Source organism: Pinus tabuliformis, chromosome 6 (genome assembly GCF_031772625.1).
Source record: "Pinus tabuliformis cultivar Carrire ecotype Pingquan chromosome 6, CPIR1, whole genome shotgun sequence".
NCBI lineage: Eukaryota > Viridiplantae > Streptophyta > Pinopsida > Pinales > Pinaceae > Pinus > Pinus tabuliformis.
In genome coordinates this window covers 108,375,024-108,396,635 of record NC_142292.1, presented here as the reverse complement: position 1 = coordinate 108,396,635, position 21,612 = coordinate 108,375,024, and the positions used below count along the sequence as shown (strand labels likewise).

The 21,612-nt window shown below is 40.3% G+C and overlaps 2 protein-coding genes across 2 annotated transcripts in view; both read left to right on the top strand.

The window, feature by feature from the left end:
- LOC149257535 (uncharacterized) overlaps positions 1-21,612 on the top strand; it is a 198,926-nt gene that overhangs the window by 88,074 nt on the left and 89,240 nt on the right. Inside the window, exons 2-3 of the mRNA XM_089414417.1 lie at positions 15,785-16,329; positions 16,710-16,779. Of these exons, the coding sequence (XP_089270543.1) occupies positions 15,785-16,329; positions 16,710-16,779 (615 nt within the window). The remainder of the gene's footprint in view (positions 1-15,784; positions 16,330-16,709; positions 16,780-21,612) is intronic.
- Positions 4,193-6,599, top strand: LOC149257537 (uncharacterized). Its single transcript, XM_089414411.1, has 2 exons — positions 4,193-6,040; positions 6,163-6,599. The coding sequence occupies exons 1-2, from the start codon at positions 4,271-4,273 to the stop codon at positions 6,364-6,366; spliced, it is 1,974 nt and encodes a 657-aa protein (XP_089270537.1). The 5' UTR covers positions 4,193-4,270; the 3' UTR covers positions 6,367-6,599.

Sequence of the window (21,612 nt, the reverse complement as noted above, 5' to 3'; positions counted from 1 at the left end):
CATTTTCCCTTTTCTTAATAGAATTAAGCTCTTTAACCAAATATTTTCCTTCTCTTTTGTCCCCAAATTTATCTTTGAATGCATCAGTGAGGGCCCGCAGAGAGTCAAAAGCATTATCTGGATTTGCATGGAACCAATCCAATGCGACCACTTCTAATGTAAGGACAAGTAACTTTATTTTAACATCCTCATGATTGTATGGAGTCGCATGAGCATATCTTTGTAGAAAGGTGTTGAACTTCTTTATGTGCTCACAAACGAAGTTGTGAATGGTGTTTCGAATGGGTGGGTATGTAGTGGGTAGATGGACTTATTTGCTGTGAGAAGCCAACCTTGTTGAAGACCTCAAGTATAGTGTTCATAGATGGAGTCATGCGCTGTTAGGAGGCAGATTCTAATGGGAGCCTTAGTTTAGCTGATGAAAGGAGCCATATGGTTGATAAGGGGCTAGTCCCAGAAGTCCCTAAAGGCAGTAATGATGGAGCAGCCATATCAGTGCTAGTGGGCAGTTTGTTGAAGACATTATGAGTTGTCATCCTTAATGGACAAAGGAGTAGCTAGAGGCAGACTGTTTGGGCCAAGGATTAGTGACCTAAAGGCGCTGTGTTCACTGATAGTGGCAGATTGTAGAGCTGGAGTTGCATGCTTTGAGAGGGAGCAGCCTTGAGCAGCAAGGTAGGAAGTGCTCATAATAGAGAAGTGATGCACTCATAGAGTACGGTGGGAAAGAACAGGACTTCAAAGCAAGTTCCACAGAAGAAAGCAGGGAAGCCTTCTAGTTCAGAGGGAGCAGCTGCAGCAGTGGAGAACACGGTCATGTTGGAGACAGATCCAGGTGGACAAGGTTCTTCCAGGGACACCTTCCTCCCTAAGAGGCAGTGTTGAAAATGTTAGCAAGAAAGGGTTCCTTGCAATGTTGCATGAAGCGCCCCCCCCGCGGTTCCAAGCCCCGAAGCGCGTCCCGACGGAAGCGCCTAGGAAGCTTGGCCGGAAGTGCGCTTCCGAAATTCGGAGGCGCCACTTCCGAATTTTTTGCCGCTTCCTGGAAATTCGGAAGCGTGGTATGGAAGCGCCACTTCCAGGCCTTCGAAGCGCGCTTTGTACGACACTTCGGGCGTCAGAAGCGTGGCGCTTCGAAGGAGGAAGCGTACGCTTCCGGAAGAGGCCGCGCGTAAGGCAAAAAATCATTTTTTTTTTTTTTTTAATTTTTAATTTTTTTTAATTTATGTTAACTTAGCATAAAGGGGGTGGGTTAGGGTAAGGTTAGAGTGAGGTTAAGGTGAGGAATGAAGAGAATAAAGCCCCCATTCATTCCTCATTTTCTCACTTTGAGTTTATGAGAGTTGGAGAAGAGAAGAGAGGAGAGGAGAAGAGAAGAGAGGAAAGGAGATGAGAAAAGAGGAGAGCTTGGAGGAGTGAAGGAGGAGGAGCTAGGAGGAGGAGGAGCTTGGAAGACTTCATCTACAAGAGCTAAAGAGGTAAGTTCAAACCCCAAACTCCCTTATTTTTTTGACAATTTTTTTTGTATTTTTTCTCCTCCATCTCCTACTCTTTCCCATTGTTTCTACTTGCTCCTTTACTTACAGGTTGTCCACCACTTATATCCATATTCCAAGATGGTGTTCTTTTGGCTTCTATGTATCATTCCACTCTTGGTTTTAATGATGGCAATGGGGAATAGGAATAGAAGGGAAGAAACACAAGAGGACAGTGGTCCCAATATGAGTGACCCAATGTATGATGAGGAGGAAGGGTTTGAAGAGGAAGGGGATGAACTTGAAGGGGACACTGAAACACAAGATGGGAAAGCTACATTAACACCCTTGTGGAACTATGTGACCAAATTTGATGGGGGAAAGGGTGGTGGATCTTACAGATTTGTGTGCCCTCATGGTTGTCATGGAGGAAAACCATATTGTGGTTCATATACCTGTGTGAGGAGGCATCTTTGTGGGGTGCTGGACAATGATGAAAAAAAGGGCCCTGTGGGGGTACAAATTTGCCCAAACATTTCAACTGAAGAAAAAAGAAAATACATCCAAATAGAGGAGGTTGCACAACAAAAAAAAGGAAACAAAAAACTCATTTTGAATCAAGTGCAACCTCTAAATTTGGTAGCTACTCATCTCCTCATGGTACTTCTGCAAGCTCTGGAGGTAGAAGAACAATAGGGGATTTCCTTAATGTTGCTGGGAGGGATGATGTGGATGGAAAGATAATCTATTTTCTTTGTGCTTGCGGTGTACCATTCAATGTGCTTCGCTCTCCCTATTGGCATGAAATGGTAAAGGCCATCAATGAAGCCCCAAAAGGATACAAGGCCCCCAACTATGAGAAAGCTAGAACAGTGTTATTAGAAAGAGAAAAAGCTAAGGTTCAAAGAGCTTTGACACGTTTTACAAATGAGTGGGTAGATTCTGGGGTATCCATTGTATCAGATGGGTGGACAAATATTAGAAACCAACATTTGATAAATGTTCTTGGTGTTTCTTCTAGTGGTGCAGTATTTATTACATGTCATGACTCCTCCTCCATCACTGCATCTGCACAAAACATTGCAGATCTCCTATTGAAATCAATCAAAGATGTTGGTCTGAATATGTAAAAATTTCTCATTTCCCACCCCGGTTTTCAGTTTCACTTTATTTTTCCAAAATAGTTAAATGCCCTTTCCCATATCCATACATTTAACAGCTGGAAAATAAATTTTGCTGAAAACACAAATTCTGGAAAAATTACAGAGTGCTGGAAAATGCAGAAATAAAAATCAGCACATACAAACATCCATTCAACACATTTAAACACAGTGATTTTTGGTCAAGGTGACCCTGGAAAAACCCCTTACAACTCTTGGGGAAAACCAGTTCGAAAGCTCCTTCTTATTTCTGGAAAATGCTTTTTACAGTGAGAGAAAATATTCAGCAAAAAATCAGCAAGCAAACTTTTACAACTTATCTCGTTATTCGTGCCTCACAGCCAACTGAAAAAAACTTGCAAACAACAAAATTGAACAGCAATAAATGTTGTACGACCTCGATTTTTGTGCCAAATTTCAGCGTTAAATGCTACTGTACGGCCTGCCTAGAAAAGCGTGCAAAGGTACAACCACTTGGTGTACAGCCCAGTGTTGCACGAAGCGCCCCCCCCCCCCCCCGCTCCGAAGCTCCGAAGCGCGCCCCGTACGGAAGCGCAGTACGAAGCGCCTTCCGAAGCGCGCTTCGGAAATTAGGAAGCGCGATTCGTAAAAAAATTTGCGCTTCCTGGAATTTCCGAAGCGCCGGCTCCGAAGCGCGCTTCGTACGGCGCTTCGGGCCGCCGAAGCGTGGCGCTTCGGAGCAGGAAGCGTGCGCTTCACGCACGCTTCCGTACGCTTCGGCGGAAAGGGGCGCGCCCAAGGGAGAAAAACAATTTTTTTTTTAAAGTTAAGTTAACTCAACCTTAAGGGGGTGGGTTAGGGTGAGGTTAGGGTGAGGTTAAGGTGAGGAATGAAAAGAATAAAGCCCCCATTCATTCCTCATTTTCTCACTTTGAGTTTATGAGAGTTGGAGAAGAGAAGAGAGGAGAGGAGAAGAGAAGAGAGGAAAGGAGAGGAGAAGAGAGGAGAGCTTGGAGGAGTGAAGAAGGAGGAGCTAGGAGAAGGAGGAGGAGCTTGGAGCAAGAGCTTGGAGGACTTCATCTACAAGAGCTAAAGAGGTAAGTTCAAACCCCAAACTCCCTTGTTTTTTTGAAATTTTTTTTGTATTTTTCTCCTCCCTCTCCTACTCTTTCCCATTGTTTCTACTTGCTCCTTTATTTACAGGTTGCCGTTGTCCACCACCTATATCCATATTCCAAGATGGTGTTCTTTTGGCTTCTATGTATCATTCCACTCTTGGTTTTAATGATGGCAAGGGTGAGGAATAGAAGGGAAGAAACAGAAGAGGACATTGGTGATGGTCCTAATAGTAGTGACCCAATGTATGATGAGGAGGAAGGGTTTGAAGAGGAAGGGGATGAACTTGAAGGGGACACTGAAACACAAGATGGGAAAGCTACATCAACACCCTTGTGGAACTATGTGACCAAACTTGATGGGGGAAAGGGTGGTGGATCTTACAAATTTGTGTGCCCTCATGGTTGTCATGGAGGAAAACCATATTGTGGTTCATATACCCGTCTGAGGAGGCATCTTTGTGGGGTGCTGGACAGTGATGAAAAAAAGGGTTCTGTGGGGGTACAAATTTGCCCAAACATTTCAACTGAAGAAAGAATAAAATACATCCAAATAGAGATGGCTGCACAACAAAAAAACAAGAAACAAAAAACTCATTCTGAATCAAGTGCAACCTCTAAATTTGGTAGTTGCTCATCTCCTCATGGTACTTCTGCAAGCTCTGGAGGTAGAAGAACAATAGGGGATTTCCTTAATGTTGCTGGGAGGGATGATGTGGATGGAAAGATAGTCCGTTTTCTTTGTGCTTGCGGTGTACCATTCAATGTGCTTCGCTCTCCCTATTGGCATGAAATGGTAAAGGCCATCAATGAAGCCCTAAAAGGATACAAGGCCCCCAACTATGAGAAAGCTAGAACAGTGTTATTAGAAAGAGAAAAAGCTAAGGTTCAAAGAGCTTTGACACGTTTTACAAATGAGTGGGTAGATTCTGGGGTATCCATTGTATCAGATGGGTGGACAAATATTAGAAACCAACATTTGATAAATGTTCTTGGTGTTTCTTCTAGTGGTGCAGTATTTATTGCATGTCATGACTCCTCCTCCATCACTGCATCTGCACAAAACATTGCAGATCTCCTATTGAAATCAATCAAAGATGTTGGTCCGAATAATGTGGTTCAAGTGATCACAGATAATGCAGCAAATTGTAAGGCAGCAGGAAAAATTATTGAGCGTACTCATCCACACATCTTTTGGTCTGGGTGCCTGGTTCACACATTGAACCTTTTGATGCATGATATTGTGAAACACAAAGATTGTGGGTGGATTGCTGAGGTTTACAGGAAAGGGAAGCAGCTCATTAAATTCATCACAGGGCATACAAGGGTAAACTACTTCTATGGCACTTACTCCAAGTTGCAATTGCTTAAAATTGCAAAGACAAGATTTGCTAGTTATTACCTCACCTTTAGGCGGCTAGTGAAGGTGAGACAAGCTTTAACTAATCTGGTGTGTGCTGAAACATGGGATGAAATTAACACTGACACAGATGGTGCTAATGTAGTCAAGGACACTGTTCTTGACAGTTACTTTTGGTCACAGGTTAAATATGTTTTGCAATTCACCAAACCAATTTATTACATGATCAAGTTTGCAGATTCAGATCGACTAGTAATTGGGGAGGTGTATGAGCAAATGGATAGCATGTTGGGGCAGATTAAAGACATTGTTGAGCCTAGAGATACCACCTTGTACAATTATATTCGTGTAGAGGTGCAAAACCGATGGGAAATGCTAAATATTCCATTGCATGCATTAGCATATGTTTTGACACCTAAATACTATCATCCATCATGGCTTTCAACACCAGCACCTGGGGGGGGAAGCAGGAGAAAACCACACCAAGATAAAGAGGTTCACGAAAAATATATGGCTGCATTGAGTAAATTAATCCCTGATGAGGAGGACGCTGCATTGGTACGGAGACAGGTGAGCAACTATACGCTCAACACTGGTCCATTTGGGAGCATGCATGCAATTAAAGATCGAGAGACTTTTTCTGCTCTTGAGTGGTGGAACATGCATGGAGGGGGTACTCCACTTCTACAGAGTTTGGCATTGCGGGTGCTATCACAGGTGGTAAACACTTCTTCTGCAGAGAGGTGTTGGAGCTCTTATTCTTTCATCCACAGTGTTAAAAGGAACAGGTTGAGTTTAGACCGGGCAGAGAGCTTGGTTTATGTTCATTACAACTTGCGATTGTTGTCCCATTACTGTGAAGATGCAAAGTCTAATAAAGACTTGTTGATTTGGGACAAGAATCCAGAGGAGCCCAATTTGGAGGATGGAGTGTTGCGACTAGAGCAATTAGAGGATGCTCTTATCCAGGTATGTCCATTGTAGTATGAATTTTCCAATTTTCCCTTATAAAGCATTTCTCTAATTCATGTTTTTAATTTTTTTGTTAACTAGTGTCTTTTTTTTTGCATGATTTTTTTGAGCGATTCTAGGATGATGATGACCGTGTTGATATGCCACCACCCCCACCCCCATCTGGTCCCTTGGTTCCTAGGTTCCATGGTTCAACACCAACAGCAGGGGGTTTTTCTTCATCAGTTTCAGTGCCACGACTTACACAGGCACCATCTTCTTCATTGCCACCACGTGGAGGCCCGCCACCACGTTCTATTCGTGGTGGAAGGAGGAGAGATTAGTAGATATATTCACAATCTACTACTTTTTGTCATAGATTACTCATTAGACTTGTAGACTTGTGAATTTGAATTTTGAACTTTTTTGGCTTGGCGGTGACCAAGTGACATATTTTGTAAACATTATTATTTGAATTTTGGACATGACAAATGTTGACAGTTGCTCACTTGCTAGATAAATCATAATATGCTCTATGTTTTATGTTTTATAATATGCTTAAATGTTTTATGTTTTATAATATGCTTAAAAATTTGATGTATGTTTGTAATAGCTAGAATATAGATGATTGTTGTACATACTAGTAACTACAATGGAATCATGGATGCCATATCTATCTTGATTTATGCAAAAATATGCATGTTTTCATGTCTTCTACAATTAATTTGGTATTTGGGATGTTTGTTTTGAGTATAAATGCAAAAAAATATAAAAATATATATATATATATATATAGCAGACGCTTCCGCGGACGCTTCGCTTCCTAGATTTTTGGAAAATGACGCTTCCGCGCTTCCGCTTCCGCTTCCGCGCTTCCGCTTCTCTCCCGCTTCGTGCAACATTGGTACAACCTCCCTTGAAAAACGTGCCATCAATTTTCAGACTTTCTGCTCCTCGATTTCTGTGCAACCTTGCTGTACGGCCTCCTTGGAATCTGAGCCAAAACTGCTATACGGCCTTTCTAGAAAATCGTGCCCAAAACCTGCCCTTCACTGTGTGCTAACTCAGCTGTACGGACTTGCTAGAATGCTGCCTTGGAATGTGTGCCAAGCTGTTGCCTCCTCCTCCTCACTGTCCAGAAATCTCCCTTGCTCTCTTGCTCTCCTTCTCTCAATCTGCTCATGAAAGAATGAATGACCTTTTCCTCTTTTAATCTAACCCTAAGTGACTTTTGGGGAATCTCTAAATTTAATGGCTGAAATAGATTGAGATCTAGGGCTGACATTAAATACTCATTTAAATCTCACTTTCTATTTTTTAATTCACCCCACTTTAATAAAGACCCACTTAGTCATTTATTTCCAAAGTCACTTTTCCTTTCTAATTTTACATTGACTTTATTAAAGTCACTTTAAAATTAGACTTTAGTAACTTTATCACTTAAAGTCACTTTTAAATTAGATTTGACTTTATAAAAATTATAAAGTCACTTTAGGAGAAAAATTAAATTCTTTTGGACACTTTTCCCTAGGCCAAAGATTAAAGCCTTAGGGAACCACCTGTCCTCCGGTACCAAATTTCAACACTCCCTCTTACCGAGGAAGGTGTTCCTCACCACACCCATCTTGTCTCTGAAGTAGTCATGCTTGTCCTGTGGTAAGGCTTTGGTAAGAATATCTGCAACCTGTTCATCAGTGGGAATATACTCAAGCTTCACAGCGCCCTTTTGAACACAGTCTCTGATGAAATGATATTTGATCCCGATATGCTTTGACCTGTCATGAAATACTGGATTCTCCGTGAGTTTAATGCAACTCTGATTATCACAGTAAATCACTGAAGGTCTCAACGGCTGACCAAATACGCCAAACAACATCTTGCGAAGCCAGATGGCCTCACAACTAGCTAGACTGGTTGCCATATACTCTGCTTCCGCTGAACTCAATGCTACTGACTGCTGCTTCCGGCTGAGCCATGACACTACTGCCGAACCCAACCCAAAACAGCACCCTGAAGTGCTCTTCCTATCAGAAGCACAACCTGCCCAATTAGAATCAGTATAACCTGCCAATCTCACTCCATCCCCCTGCCTATAGTCCAGACCATAATCCACTGTCCCCTGCAAGTACCACAAAATGTGTTTTGCAGCCACCCAGTGAACCTTCCTAGGCTCACACATAAACTGACTCATCGTGTTGACTGCAAAACAAATATCTGGTCTAGTGTTGACCAAATACATCAAGGAACCAATCAGCTGCCTGTACAATTTGGGATCCACCAACTCGGAATCCGAAGCATGAAGCTTCTTCCAGTTGGTGATCATCGGTGTTGACATGGGTTTACTATCCTCCATGTGGAATCTGCCAAGGATGTCCACAATGTACTTCCCCTGCCCCAGGAAGAAATGCCCCTCCTCCTGCCACACCTCCAAACCCAAAAAGTAATGCATCAAGCCGATGTCCTTCATCTCAAACTCCGCCGCAAGATCTCTCTTGCAGTGCTCTATGAGTCTCTCTGCACCTGTAATGACCAAGTCATCCACATACAACACCAGAATGAGAGGCTCCTAACTTATCACAATATAGTAAAGGTTCAGATCTGCCTCACTCTTTGTGAAACCCATCCCCTGCAAGTATGTATCTATCCTGGAGTACCAAGCTTTGGGAGCTTGCTTCAGGCCATAAAGGGCCTTCTTCAGTCTGCACACATGGGACTCCTTCCCATGCACCTCAAAGCCCTGTGGCTGCTCAATGTACACCTCCTCCTGTATGAAACCATTGAGAAATGTAGTCTTCACATCCATCTGGTGGATCTTCCAACCCATCTCTGCTGCTATCGATATAATGGAGCGGATCGAAGTGTATCGAGCCACGGGAGCAAAGGTCTCCTCATAATCAACTCCCTCTACCTGGGAGAACCCTTTAGCCACAAACCTCACTTTGAATTTCTCAATGCTGCCATCTGCAGCATGCTTTACCTTGTAAAGCCATCTGGAAGTAACCACGGATTTGCCCTCAGGCCTCGGCACCACCTCCCAAACATCATTCTTCATGATAGAAGAATACTCCTCCTGCATGGCCTCTCTCTAGACCTGCTGGCTAGCTGCCTCCTCATAGCTAGAAGGCTCAGAGTCAAGGATGTTGGTAGCCATTGCCATATAGCTACAAAACCTCTCAGGTGGTCTACTCTCTCTGACCGACCTCTTAGGCTCAGCAACAGATGTGGCATCTCTCAAGGTGTCCTGAAGCCACTTGGGCTTCCTTTTCCCTGAGCGTACTTCTCCCATTGGAGAATGAAACTCCTCCTCCTCATCATCATCAGGAGCCTGAACTCCTGACTGTCTGTCTGCTGTCCTCCTGCCTGCACCTGAACCTGTAGAAGCTGAGGTACCGTGTGAACTATCCATCAGTGGACTCCCTAGTGAACTGCTTTGTGAACTGCTCTGCATGCTGCCTGAAGCACCACCCCTCTGGCTCGTCGAGCCACTGCTCACTGATGGACTTGACATCCTCATAGATGTAACTCCGGATCCTCCTGATCCCTGCCCACTGGATCCCTGCGACTGACTCAACTGTTGCTGAGGGTCTGGCTGATCCAGATACTCTAACTCCCGTGATCTCCTAAAGGCCCTGTCCTCCTCGAACTTCACATCCCGCCTGACAACAACTTTCCTCTGTGCAGGAATGTAAATCTAAAAGGCCTTTGAGGTCTCACTGTAGCCCACAAAGATACCCTTCTCTGTGGTGGGCTCTAGTTTGGTCCTCTTCTCCTTGGGTATGTAGGAGTATGTAATGCACCCAAAGATACGAAGATGACCAATATCAGGGTTCTTCCCAGAAAAAGCCTCCTCCGGAGTCATGTGCCCCAAGGCACGATGCAGACTCTTGTTCTGCAAATAAACAACTGTGTTGCAGGCCTCTGCCCACAAGAACAATGGCAACCCTTGATCATGTAACATGGCTTTGGCAGCCCATCCGATGGATCTGTTCTTCCTCTCCGCAACCTCGTTCTGCTGGGGGTTGTAAGGAACAGTGAACTCCCTCCTAATGCCTGCCTCCGCACAATAGTCAACAAACTCTCCAAGGGTGTACTCTCCCCCATTGTCTGACCTCAGGGACTTGATCTTCCGACCTGTCTGTGTCTCCACAAGAGCTCTGAACTCCTGAAACCGCTTGAAGAGCTCACTTTTGGTCTTCAAGAAATAAATCCAGGTCCTCCTGGAGTGATCATCAATGAATAAAACATAGTACTCATGTCCACTCAAGGAAACATGAGACATCCGACCGCTCACATCAGAATGAATCAAATCAAGAATCCCAGTTGCTCTGCTGTCACTATTGAGAAAGGGGGATTTGGCAAACTTGCCCATCGCACATCCTCTGCAAGTATCAAAGTGATCAGTACTGAAATCTGGCACACCTGTAGTGATCTCCCGCAAGGTCCTCAAGGCTCCATGATACATATGCCCCATCTTGCGGTGCCAAATCTCACACAGCTCAGAACTGCTAGCTCTGCTGTCGGTACTACTGCTCAATGCCAAAAGGGGCTGGAATGCAAACTTGTACACCTTTGCATGGCGTACACCTATCACTCTAGCTGAATCAGCTGGAGTGCCCCTGGGATACATCAACACCTGTCCTCCCCTGAACAGTACCTCATATCCTCTGTCCTCCAAAGCTGAGATGGATATGAGGTTCTTCCTCATCCCTGGCACATAAAGAACATCTGACACCTTCAAGGGAGGTTTGGACTCCCTCTGAAATGTCAGTGTCCCCACACCGACTGCTCTAACAACTCTGTCATCACCGAGTACTACCTCTATATCAGTGCCACTCTCTGAAAGCTCTGAGAAGTACTCACGGACTCCTGTCATGTGATGTGAAGCGCCACTGTCCACATACCAGATACCCGAAGATGCTCCGTTAATTGAGGGAAAAGCATGCTCCCTCTGATACCATGTAAAAATTTCTCATTTCCCACCTCGGTTTTCAATTTCATCTTATTTCTCCAAAATAGTTAAATGCCCTTTCCCATATCCATACATTTAACAACTGGAAAATAAATTTCGCTGAAAACACAAATTCTGGAAAAATTACAGAGTGCTGGAAAATGCAGAAATAAAAATCAGCATATACAAACAGCCATTCAACACATTTAAACACAGTGATTTTTGGTCAAGGTGACCCTGGAAAAACCCCCTACAACTCTTGGGGAAAACCAGTTCGAAAGCTCCTTATTTTTGGAAAATGCTTTTTACAGTGAGAGAAAATATTCAGCAAAAAATCAGCAAGCAAACTTTTACAACTTATCTTGTTTTCCGTGCCTCACAGCGAACTGAAAAAACTTGCAAACAGCAAAACTGAACAACAATAAATGCTGTACGACCTCCTCGATTTTTGTGCCAAATTTCAGCGTTAAATGCTTTGTACAGCCTGCCTAGAAAAGCGTGCCAAGGTACAGCCACTTGCTGTACGGCCTCCCTTGAAAAACGTGCTAGCAATTTTCAGACTTTCTGCTCCTCGATTTCTGTGCAACCTTGCTGTACGGCCTCCTTGGAATTTGAGCCAAAACCGTTGTACGACCTTTCTAGAAAATTGTGTCCAAAACCTGCCCTTCACTGTGTGCTAACTCAACTGTACGGACTTGCTAGAATGCTGCCTTGGAATGTGTGCCAAGCTGCTGCCTCCTTCTCCTCACTGTCCAGAAATCTCCCTTGCTCTCTTGCTCTCCTTCTCTCAATCTGCTCATGAAAGAATGAATGACCTTTTCCTCCTTTCTCTCCTTTAATCTAACCCTAAGTGACTTTTGGGGAATCCCTAAATCCGATGGCTGAAATAGATTGAGATTTAGGGCTGAGATTAAATGCTCATTTAAATCTCACTTTCTATTTTTTAATTCACCCCACTTTAATAAAGACCCACTTAGTCATTTATTTCCAAAGTCACTTTTCCTTTCTAATTTTACATTGATTTTATTAAAGTCACTTTAAAATTAGACTTTAGTAACTTTATCACTTAAAGTCACTTTTAAATTAGATTTGACTTTATAAAAATTATAAAGTCACTTTAGGAGAAAAATTAAATTCTTTTGGACACTTTTCCCTAGGCCAAAGATCAAAGCCTTAGGGAACCACCTGTCCTCCGGTACCAAATTTCAACAGAATAATGTGGTTCAAGTGATCACAGATAATGCAGCAAATTGTAAGGCAATAGGAAAAATTATTGAGCATACTTATCCACACATCTTTTGGTCTGGGTGCCTGGTTCACACATTGAACCTTTTGATGCATGATATTGTGAAGCACAAAGAATGTGGGTGGATTACTGAGCTTTACAGGAGAGGGAAGCAACTCATTAAATTCATCACAGGGCATACAAGGGTAAACTACTTCTATGGCACTTACTCCAAGTTGCAGTTGCTTAAAATTGCAAATACAAGATTTGCTAGTTATTACCTCACCTTTAGGCGGCTAGTGAAGGTGAGACAAGCTTTAACTAATCTGGTGTGTGCTGAATCATGGGATGAAATTAACACTGACATAGACGGTGCTAATGCAGTCAAGGACACTGTTCTTGACAGTTACTTTTGGGCACAGGTTAAATATGTTTTGCAATTCACCAAACCAATTTATTACATGATCAAGTTTGTAGATTCAGATCGACTAGTAATTGGGGAGGTGTATGAGCAAATGGATAGCATGTTGGGGCAGATTAAAGACATTGTTGAGCCTAGAGATACCACCTTGTACAATTATATTCGTGCAGAGGTGGAAAACCGATGGGAAATGCTAAATGTTCCATTGCATGCATTAGCATATGTTTTGACACCTAAATACTATCATCCATCATGGCTTTCAACACCAGCACTTGGGGGGGAAGCAGGAGAAAACCACGCCAAGATCAAGAGGTTCACAGAAAATATATGGCTGCATTGAGTAAATTGATGAGGAGGCGGCTGCATTGGTACGGAGACAGGTGAGCAACTATACGCTTAACACTGGTCCATTTGGGAGCATGAATGCAATTAAAGATCGAGAGACTTTTTCTTCTCTTGAGTGGTGGAACATGCTTGGAGGGGGTACTCCACTTCTACAGGCTTTGGCATTGCGGGTGCTATCACAGGTGGTAAACACTTCTTCTACAGAGAGGTGTTGGAGCTCTTATTCTTTCATCCACAATGTTAAAAGGAACAGGTTGAGTTTAGACCGGGCAGAGAGCTTGGTTTATGTTCATTACAACTTGCGATTGTTGTCCCATTACTATGAAGATGCAAAGTCTAATAAAGATCTGTTGATTTGGGACAAGAATCCAGAGGAGCCCAATTTGGAGGATGGAATGTTGCGATTAGAGCAATTAGAGGATGCTCTTATCCAGGTATGTCCATTGTGGTATGAATTTTCCAATTTTTCCTTATAAAGCATTTCTCTAATTCATGTTTTTAATTTTTTTGTTAACTAGTATTTTTTTTTTTGCATGAATTTTTTGAGCGATTCCAGGATGATGATGATCGTGTTGATATGCCACCCCCACCCCCATTTGGTCCCTTGGTTCCTAGGTTCCATGGTTCAACTTCAACACCAACAATAGGGGGTTCTTCTTCATCAGTTTCAGTGCCACAACTTCCACAGGCACCATCTTCTTCATTGCCACCATGTGGAGGCCCGCCACCACGTGGAGGCCCGCCACCACGTGGAGGCCTGCCGCCACGTTTTCTTCGTGGTGGAAGGAGGAGAGATTAGTAGATATATTCACAATCTACTACTTTTTGTCATAGATTACTCATTAGACTTGTAGGCTTGTGAATTTGAATTTTGAACGTTTTTTGTCTTGGCAGTGACCAAGTGACATATTCTGTAAACATTATTATTTGAATTTTGGACATGACAAATGTTGACAGTTGCTCACTTGCTAGATAAATCATAATATGCTCTATGTTTTATAATATGTTTAAATGTTTTATGTTTTATAATATGCTTAAAAATTTGATGTATGTTTGCAATAGCTAGAATATAGATGATTGTTGTACATACTAGTAACTACAATGGAATCATGGATGCCATATCTATCTTGATTTATGCAAAAATATGCATGTTTTCATGTTTTCTACGATTAATTTGGTATTTGGGATGTTTGTTTTGAGTATAAATGCAAAAAAAATTAAAAAAGTATATATATATATAGCAGACGCTTCTGCATACGCTACGCTTCCTAGATTTTTGGAAAATGACGCTTCCGTGTCCCCGCTTCCAAAAAACGTCCCTGCTTCGTCCCCGCTTCGTGCAACATTGGGTTCCTTCCTTGATTTGTGCCTTAATCAAAGGAACCACAACGAGTTTGTCCTTGAGCATGCACGAGTTCCAAAAATTTAGGGTGAATTCCCAAAAGTTATGAGTGCAAGAAGCAGTTGACCAGTGCTAATTAGTGGAATGCCAAGTTTATTGTCTTCTACCATGAGTTATTTAGGGTAAAGGACAAGTAGATTGAGTCAGGCTCCGAAATTATAGGAATGACGAGTTAACACAACCAGGGAGCTGTTGTTAACTAGTCAATCAACAGTTTGAATTTCCTCAAATAGAACTTGCCAGTAATAGCCTAATCAAAGTGCTTATAAGGAGGAACGGAGACACAATTTGGTCATTGTCTTGTGAGCACGAGTTGGTGAGACAAGGCAGTAGAGAGCACAGGTTGGTGCTTGTGTGTTGAGGCTTTTATGAGTTTGATAGAGAGCAGATAGGGATCAGTAATCTTGCAAGAGTTTCAAGCTTAGATCAAGCAGGAAAGACAGGTGTGTTTTTTCAGATTGAAACAAGTTGTAGTTGTAACTTTGTCAGAGATCTAATGCTCAGTTTCTATCAATAATCAAGCAGAGGGTTTTCCCAGATGGGTTCCCTAGAAAATTATCGTGTTTTTATTGTGTGATTGTTGTTATTTCTGTTTCTATTTCACTGCAAAATTTAGTAGAGAAATTCTGTGTTTATATGAGAAGAAATTATGTTTCAAATTGCTCATAGTAGCAAATCAGAATTTCGTGGATTTTCTACACTACATTGATCCAAGTCTGTTCTCTCCCATGATGCTTGAATTGGATATAGTGGTAGTGCTTATCAACTGTATAATTCTGACATAACTGATGTAATTCCCTATTAAGGACAAAGGGGAAACTTGTTCCCCATGCCTGGCATGGCATCTGTGCTTGTACTAGGAATTTCAGATGTCTAGTACAGAAAATCTTGGGGTAATTTTCCCCTATGCCGCAAGTTATTCAATATACTAGAAATTTTGGTTTTCTATTGATTTTTTAAAATTTTAAACGATTTGTTGAAGAGTCTACCTAAATTTTTCCCCACGTTAGACTAAACTTAATAAAATTGTGGTATGTTATACATATATTCTAGATCTGTACCTCTGAAGCATTTATTATTCTAATAGGCTATTCAGTTTTTGCGTCTGATGCAATACTGATATGTAGAAAGTATCTGAAGTGATATTATTCTTAACTTCTTATTATTGTATCGATTTCAAATTTTGCAGTATGGTCCTTAATATTGTTTCTAGTAGTTGTAGATATATTTTAAAATTTATTATTCTTGGTACTCGTTCTGTGTTTTAGAATAGTTATTTGTGCCCAATAGAAGGAAATCCGAAATACACAAGCTAACCAAAAGGAGAACACTGTTAAGGAAAGTGCAAAATGTTGTGAAGTATATTCTTTTGAACAAAGAATTTATGAGTTTGATTGAATACTTTAAATTTCTTACTGCAGAGGGAATTGCTTATGCGGTAAAGCGTTTGAGAGAATCAAATTCAAAATGTGATGGAGAGACACCTGTCAAGATTCATTGTAAAGCTGGTAATGCAAAATGCCACTTGGAGACTGGAACAGGCAAATTTTCTAATGCCGTGGACTGTGACATCTGTTGTGTTGAGTCAGGCTTTTGCCGTGAATGTTCCTGCATTCTTTGTGGGAAGTCCATTGACCAAGAATTAGGGGAGTATTACTTTGTCCAATGTGAAGGGAATCAGGGTGAAGACTTAATTTGTGGGCATGCAGCCCATTTGGAATGTGCTGTTATTTGCCAGACAGCAGGGGTTGTGAGGAGTATTGGTTTAGATGTGGAATATTATTGTAGACGCTGTGATAAGAAAACAGATCTCCTGAAGCATGTTTTAGGGTTGATTCCCACACCAGAACTAAGCAAGACGGCTGATTTCAAAAGTAACTTGAATTTAGCTCTACGTCTTGTTCAAGGTACACAGCAGTATGGGGCCAGAATCCTTGAGAATCTACTTCAAAACGCTGTAAAGAAGGTATGCTTCATTTTTGTTTAGTAGTTATGACTAGCTCATGTAAAGTATCTCAAGATCACAAAGTTGGTTCATTAAAACACAATATTCAACATCTTAAAGCATTCTTTACAATAAAGTGTTGCTGCCTTTCTATTAAAAACACTTAAATCATGGTTGAAATGATTTCATTCTGATAATAAGTAAAGAAAAACTAGAATATACAAAACTTGTCATCATACATGAGTCCTGATATCATCAGTTGGGTTAACCAAACTTTTAAACGAAGATGATTGTTCTTATGCTTACTAAACAATTTTTTCTCATCTATACATTATAAGATAGTTTTTATCGTTGAAAAATAAGTTAATGCAGTCTAGCCATTTGTATAATTTCTATTGCAGCTTCAAAGTGGAATGAAATTACAAGATATATTTGGAGATTTACAGAATAGTTCAGTGACAGTTAATGCAGGTCAGTGATTTATATTAGGATGTCAAATTTGCCTCAGCTTCTTGTCTTACTTGGTTTATTTCAGATACATGATAAATGCTTGTATTCATGAATATATTATACCATGTGTATAAAGAGTTGGCCTTTCCTCCCTCTCTCTCTCTTTTTCAAAGGGTTGACCTTTTCTCTCTTTCCTTTTTCTTCTAAGATGCTATTTGCCAACTTGTGATATATTTTCTCTAGGTGCTGAACTTTGCCTCATGAATGTTTTTCTTATTTCAGGATCACATGGTGCTTTGATACCATGTTAGAAAATTAGGGCAACATACAGTTATACTTAATGGTAGAGAGAGAATGAATATATGATTGATTAATAAATGATTTTTGGACAATTATTTCGGGAATGAGGAGGGAAACCTGTGAAGTTTTCCTTGGAGAAAAAACGTTTGATAAATTTACCTCTCACACACAATTCATCATGCATAACTTATGTAGTGCCCCTGGGTGGTTTAACCACCTAACCTTTAACATCAACGTTTATTTTTTTCCAAGGATAACCACATGGGGAAACTGAAGCGATGTATCCTCACATTTGTGGATTGCATCCCTCGAAAACCCATTCGCGTAGACTAGTGTGCCTTACCCAAGGGGATTCGGACCGGGCACCTCTTGACATGGAACTAAGCCAATGCCTAACAACATTGAGGACAACCAGTTGAGTTAACCCTTTGCATTTTAACATCAACATTTGATATTACATGTTACCTAATAACATATAAAGCATCATGAATACTAACGTTTCCTAATCACACTTTATTTAGTCTTACCTCTCTTAACATTAACCTGTCTTGATTGCTACAAGATGGACACTTATCTAATTTGGACAAGGATATTAATTCATAAATAAGTAATGGAGGCATTTGATTTATTATTGTCTTGTCGCTTTTAGAATTATTATTTGTTTAAATTGTTTAGTTCAGAAGTAAAGATAAAAATTCTTTAAATCTATACTGTTAGAGTATAACAAGAAAAAAGATGTGAGTAATTTTCTCACTTCATATGATAGTGACATGTGAGCATATAATATTAGATATTAAATTTAGAGGTTAGGTGGTTAAAGCTCCATAACCACTTATTAACATGATGTAAAGATGACATAATGGTACTTGTATGTTGGGTAGTATTCCTTGGGCTCTCTATTTTGTGTAAGTTGCAACATAATTATAACATATATTATTATTTCTGATATACTTCTGTCTATTATTATTTCCTCTGGAAGTAGTTTGGGAAGGGGCCTCAATGACACCAGATCAGGCATTCGAGGAGTATGCAAATGCAAACATTGATACAGCTGCTAAACTCAAAGAATTCGTCCAGCAGAAAGATGAAAATATTTGTCAATTGGGCAAGATTCTTCTCAAATTAGGTCTCAAATGGAAGCTCAGATTACTCTAATGAGAAGTCAGTTTGAATCTGAAAATCAGCAAAAGGATGCCCAGATGAAAGATTTGCAAGAACAGGTGAAGCTAGCCAAGGCAAGCGTAATAGATCTCGCTAAATTCAAACATGAAGCCACTGATATCAATCAGCAGCTACAGCATGAACAGGGGCTATTTTGTGATAAATTAAACATAGTGAAAGTTCAAGAGAAGCTTGTCAATTCATTTCTTAATGATATAGTGGATATGGAAACAGGGTATGATGAAGCAAAGCTTAAGCTGACTGAGCTTTTATCATGGCAAAAGGATTAAAAAAGGCACTTTCCCAACTTGCCAAAAATCAAGGAGATGCAGAAATCTATAGTCCTACACACATGGAAAGCTCAAATACGCTTAGCTAAGGAATTAGTTGAAGAAGTAGAAGGGATTTCTAGCTCTGTGGTTCAATTGATTTCTCAATCTCTCAAGAAGACAAGGCTGTTACCCGAAGATGCAAAGGATGCTCTACCAGAGGAAGGAGTGTTAAAACCAAAGGCACAAAGTGACAGAACCGAGGCCCGAAATAGGATTGAGCAACTGTTGGAGGTGAATTTTGAGATGATTTGGGAATTCCTTGTTAAACCTCATAGCTATCTTCAAGTAACTAAAGTAATAAATGAGCAGATTACCCAAATGTTGCCTGTATTGGAAGCACATGTATACAACTGTCAAGTAAATATTAGACCTCAACCTCCTCCTAAGCTAGCAGAACTTCTAGAAGTGTACAACCGATGGCAATCAGCCAATAGTTCTTCTTCAACAGTTGCTTCATCAAGTTGAAAAGTTCTTTTCGGTTTGTAGGTTCCAACAACTTTCCATTTTAAATATTTTTGTTTGTAATTTGTTGAGGAAAATCAGGAGAAGAAACTACCCTCTCCTATCTCCTTACAAAACTTTCTATGGAGCTCTCAAGCACTAGGCAAAGGGTTCTGAATTTTTGTATGGAAAGCCCCAGTTACACTATTGTACTTAGTTTTTCTTAATACATGCACTGAACCATTTTTGATTCTATGTTTCAATGGAGCAAAGCAGACTCGGTACTACTATTTGAATTTGTTTTTCTCTAATCTTTTAATCGGAATCATTAGAGTATTTTTATGTTTATGATTGAATGATTAGATAAATCACTAATGGTAAAAGTATTTTCCAAGGATAACCACATGGGGAAATTGAAGGGATGCATCCTCACATTTGTGGATTGCATCCCTCGAAAACCCATTGGTGTAGACTAGTATACCTTACCCAAGGGGATTCGAACTGGGCACCTCTTGACATCAGTGTTCCATGGGGACGCGTCGCCCAGGGGTGGGTGCGCACACTCCTCGCACCCCATGCACTCGGGACGGGGGGGATGTCGGGGGAAACGTTGGGAGACGTAGGGAGACGCAGGGGGGGTGTTTCCCTAGTGTGGGGGACGCAACTCCCCAGAAGGCATCCCCCCTCAATATGGGCTATGCGTCCCCCGTTAAATTTGCTTGTAAACAATGATTTATGACAGGGAAAACCTAGTATTTGACCATATTTCCCTACTAATGCTATTATGCAATTCATGGTCACATTCTCCTTTATTTTTCATTTTCATCATTTTACCTAAATTTTTAACATTACCATGAAATGACTCAGGATGTTTGAAAGTGGTTCCGACCTCATTGGATTCCATATGGGGAAAGTAGAATATTAGATCTCACTCAAAATCCAGCAAACTTAATAGTTTTTCAGGGATTCAGGATTCGATGGATTGCAATGTTTCCATTGCATTTTGTCATGTCCAAGGGTATGGAATTAGTATTTAATCAAGAACACCAAGCCCTCTTTGTACTTTAGAGCGACTTTTAGACTCATCACTCCATTGTTTTTGAGTTTTAGTTATATCAATTTACTATTCCATTATTCAGATTTCAGTATCTATTATAGTCTATTTTGCTTAGTACTAATTAGATTCTAGAATGATGAATGATGAATTCTAATTTTAAATCAATTTAGAATATAGAATGATGAATGATGAATTTAATTTTTAAATCAATGTAGATTCTAAAATGGTGAATAATGAATAATGAATATGGATTGGAGTATTTCATTATTGAATCTTGTGGTCTATGGATGAATCATGTATGTATTAGCAAGGATGATGAGTATGGATCAATGTATTTCATTATTTAATTCAACTATGTATGTATAATTGTATTTATGCTTTCTTTATTGAATATGAATTTGAAATATATATATATTAAAAAGGAAAATATATATATATATATATATATATATATATATATATATATATATACCTCGACTTCCCCCCGTCCCCCCTAAATTTCCCTAAAATTTGAGGGTACTCCCACACGTCCCCCTTGTGCGTCTCCCCGCACCCGTGTCTCCCCCTCCCAGAGTCTTGGTGGAACATTGCTTGACATGGAACTAGGCTAATGCCTAACAACATTGAGGATAATCAGTTTAGTTAACCCTTTGCATTTTAACATCAACATTTGATATTACATAAGTTACCTAATAACATATAAAGCATCATGAATACTAATGTTTCCTAATCACACTTTATTTAGTCAGTCTTCTCTTAAGATTAACCTGTCTTGATTGCATACAAGATGGACACTTAGCTAATTTGGACAAGGATATTAATTCATAAATAAGTAATGGAGGCATTTGATTTATTATTGTCTCGTTGCTTTTAGAATTATTATTTGCTTAAATTGTTTAGTTCACAAGTAAAAATAAAAATTCTTTAAATGTATAATGTTAGAGTATAACAAAAAAAATGCAAGTAATTTTCTCACTTCATATGATAGTGACATGTGAACATATAATATTAGATATTAAAGTGAGAGGTTAGGTGGTTAAAGCCCCATAACCACTTATCAGCATGAATGGTACATTTATGTTGGGTAGCGTTCCTTGGGCTCTCTATTTTGTGTAAGTTGCGACATCATTATAACATTTATTATTATTTCTGATATACTTCTGTCTACTGTTTCCTTTGTTCGCAGTGGTGCTTTGCTGGTCATAGTGCAACATTCCTAATGCTTATGCACTACCAAGTGTTAAATTTTGGCCACTAGACTCAGTGCACACACACACACACTAGATCTGGTAACAGTGTCAAATTAACTTTAACCCAACTAATTAACTGAAACACATTGATGTGCCTAACCAAAAACAAATTATGCACAGTGGAACTAATAAAAACAACAATTAGATCATGCATAGTAAACATAAAATTTCAGCCCAATCAACAATTCTTCATTAAATTCTTCTCAGAACCTATTCGGGATCCCTTACTAGGATAATGGCCCTCAAGGAAATTACATATACAACAATTATTTTGGATTTGATCCAGTGGATGAAGCCCTAGATTCGTCCTCAA

Excerpts from the sequence above, each read along its gene's own strand:
- LOC149257537 (XM_089414411.1), top strand. The coding sequence starts at position 4,271 with ATGGCTGCACAACAAAAAAACAAGAAACAAAAAACTCATTCTGAATCA. Across the intron at positions 6,041-6,162 it reads TAGAGGATGCTCTTATCCAG|GATGATGATGACCGTGTTGA; the intron begins GTATGTCCATTG and ends GAGCGATTCTAG.